General features: G+C 33.5%; 1 protein-coding gene across 1 annotated transcript in view; it reads left to right on the top strand.

Annotated features, from left to right (window-relative positions):
• Window positions 1-621: 621 nt before the first annotated feature.
• LOAG_18300 (hypothetical protein) overlaps window positions 622-3,236 on the top strand; it is a 5,987-nt gene continuing 3,372 nt past the window's right edge. The window contains exons 1-3 of the mRNA XM_020450962.1: window positions 622-753; window positions 1,133-1,294; window positions 1,779-1,948. Of these exons, the coding sequence (XP_020305306.1) occupies window positions 673-753; window positions 1,133-1,294; window positions 1,779-1,948 (413 nt within the window). The 5' untranslated portion in view covers window positions 622-672. The remainder of the gene's footprint in view (window positions 754-1,132; window positions 1,295-1,778; window positions 1,949-3,236) is intronic.

Genomic DNA, 3,236 nt, shown 5'->3' with positions numbered 1-3,236 from the left:
TTATTAATTGTTATTAATTTTTACTAATTATTATTCATATTGCAATCATTGTTACTAATAATTCATTAAATAAAAGGTATTAGTTGCGCTGGGGTTTGAATTTTTCTAGAAGAAAAAGAAACTGAAAACTAAAAAATAGAAAAATTCTGATGTACGTGAACAGAAACGTATTGACGCTATTCACGGTATAACAGTGTTATATTGTGCGTTGGCGATAAATGCAAACAATAATGTTATAATGAAATGTTTTATAGAATAAGGAAGAAAAGCAGTAGTAAGTGATTTTTTACTGAGAAAAATGAGCAAAATCTCGCACAACATTTCATTGTAATATTATTGCTTGCATTTACCGCCATCACACAATATATTGCTGTTATACCGTGAATGGCGTCAGCGCGTTTCTGTTTAAGTATATCATTTCTGGTCTTTTCATGGCACTTATTTTAGTCCCTTTGATTTGTCATTGGTAATTATTTTATCGAATTTCATGTTTTTTCGTTTGTCGGTTCATATTTTATTCTTATCAGGGCATGAATTACACTATTATTTAGATCAAGCTTAATTTTAGTTTTTAATTTAACTGTAAAATGATGGAAAATTTAATGCAAAAAGTTAATGATTTTGCAGTTTACTAATTTGATGGCTGCACTCAAAGGATAAGTGAAAAAGACGATGAATTCAATTTGGCTGAAATTCATTCTTCTGATTGTGATGTTTCTTGTTACTTTTGGTGCGGGGATGGTACCAGTAAAAGTATGCTACTTTGTTTATACAGCTTTTTCATTTATCTAAATTTGTATGACTACATCAGAATAAAAATGGCGGGTCAGATGTCATCTGTTATCTTATAACTAAATACTTTAGTAAGTTTCAGTTGTTCAGGATGCAAGGAGTAGTAAGCAATACTGACAAACTTAGCGATGTTGACAGTCGTTTGATAAGGAATGTAGTTTTGATATCCCAAAAAATTTTAAATCAAAGACTGGGTAAGTTTGAAGTTAAAAAAAATGAATTCATAAAGCTAATAAGCTAGACAATTGGACAGTGTTACTGTAACCCTGAGACAGTTTTAAAAATTGGACAAATTCCCAGTTTTGAACTGTATTCTTGCGGAAATTTGAGAAGATTTCAGGTGCTAAAAATTCTCCGGAAGCATGCAGCCTCAGCGTCTACATCCGCGAAACAGCGAAACGTCTCCTTAGTGCTATGTTTACTTACTTGTTTTTCTGGTGGTGTTTTCTTTGCCACGTGTTTTTTGCATCTTTTCCCAGAGCTCACTGAACGTCTTCATGAGGTTATTTCGTTTGAAATTGCATTTTTCATTAAGGAAAATAAATTAGATTATTTTCCAGTTATTGGAAAACATGGTTACATGGTTTAATAACTATTAAGTTGGAAATTAATTTCATTTTTCCGAGCTCGGTTTTTCCTTGATAATTTTTAGTTCGCCTGGTAGCTGTCTTTCTGATGCCTGTTTTTAAATTCGCACGTTTTATTCCGTTAATTAATATCATTTGATATGATACTCTAGCCTACTAAATTGTTACTGGATAATTTTGCCCGGACAACTTCTTAGAGGGACAAGCGGTGTTTAGTCGCATGAAGTTGAGCAATAACAGGTCTGTGATACCCTTAGATGTCCAGGGCTGCACGCGCGTTACACTGGAGGAATCAGCGTGCTGTAACCATTACCGAATGGTACTGGTACCCCCTTTGACCTATAAAGTAAGCACTAGCTCGAAATTTCTTGAGTTTGATAGTCATTATTATTTGTTTAGATGGAAAAAGAATATGAGTTTTCCGTGTCATATCCTCTGGCTGAATTATTATCGTGCATAGGATTTTTCCTTCTATTTTTTGTGGAAGAAGTCATTTTGCTTCTTTTACCCGGTACTGGCCATTTGCATGGTCCGACAGGTGCTCAGATTGCTGAAAGTTTCTATGAACGGTGAGTTAAATTAATAATAAGAATGATTCTCACACACTTTAACAGACTGTTTGAAAGTGTACTAACTGCTTAGGTGGAGCATCGCGCCATAAAGATGCCGTAGTCTCCCTAATTTGATGAAGTAACGGTTTTGAATGTTTGCACTTATCGGTTGTTCTGTGGATATCATGCCTATATTTCACAGAATTTTCATGCCTATATTTCACAGAACAGGATTTATTGAAGTAGCGAATGTAATCGATTACAGAAATCAAAATATATGAAATATGTCTGTTGCTGTCTGGAAAGATTAAATTTGCGGATCATGAATAAACTGGTTCGCATAGTTCAAATATTACGATATATTTCATATGAATAATATTTCAAGTCTTAATCATATAATGGGATAAATTGGAGTATTTTGCCAAATAAAAAAAATTGAGTCTAAGTTAATAATTTTGTTAAAATAAAGAACATGAAGCATAAGTACATGAGTTACACGTGAAACAAGGATGTATGCGGTTCAATTGTTGCATGAATGATTTGTGCTTAGTTGGAAAAGAATTATTTTAATTCGTTATTTTAGATTTTTGAAAATTTATAAGTACAGATGAAGTTGAACATAGAATTGTGTAGGAAAGTGATCAGCAGAAATGCAATTTAAACGGGCGTTAGATGATGCTGTACAAATCGGGAGGTGTAATTAATTCTACAAAACATTGGGGCATAATGAATGACGAGAACGAGAGATAAATTATGCTGAAAAAAATATGAAGTGTTTAACTGATTTACTGAATGTAGAATGGTCTGTAGGTGAGAGACGGGTGGCAAGCATAGAGGCAAAGCTCATAACATATGGTAGAAAACCTCCAGATCAAATACTAAGCGCAAAGTCTCAAACCTAGCAGTGATTTCTGTCACTGTATCTTTTTCGATATGATTACATATGGGTATGAAAAAGGCTTTTTAATGCTTTTGAATGTCGCTGGATATCACATGGATTGTGATATTATCTATATCGCTAATGAACTGTGATAAGGAGTTGGTCCATTTGTTGTTCTTACAGTTTTCCACTTTATTATTTTATTTCAAAATATCGAAGCTTTAGAAATCATAATGCCGATCACTGTTGTCATGAAAGCGTTAACGCCATTGCTCCTTCGAAGACTTGTTTATCATGTGGTCCTAAAGGTAGGTCCTAAAGGTTCTAAAGCTTCACAGTTTCTTGCAGTCTAGAGATCACTTATTCATCAATCCATTAGTTATTCATTTTTATGCTCTAGGCTGGAAATAAACTTGTTTACGTTAC

The sequence above is a fragment of the Loa loa genome (genome assembly GCF_000183805.2).
Source record: "Loa loa unplaced genomic scaffold supercont3.253, whole genome shotgun sequence".
NCBI lineage: Eukaryota > Metazoa > Nematoda > Chromadorea > Rhabditida > Onchocercidae > Loa > Loa loa.
This window is presented reverse-complemented; position numbering and strand designations above follow the sequence as displayed.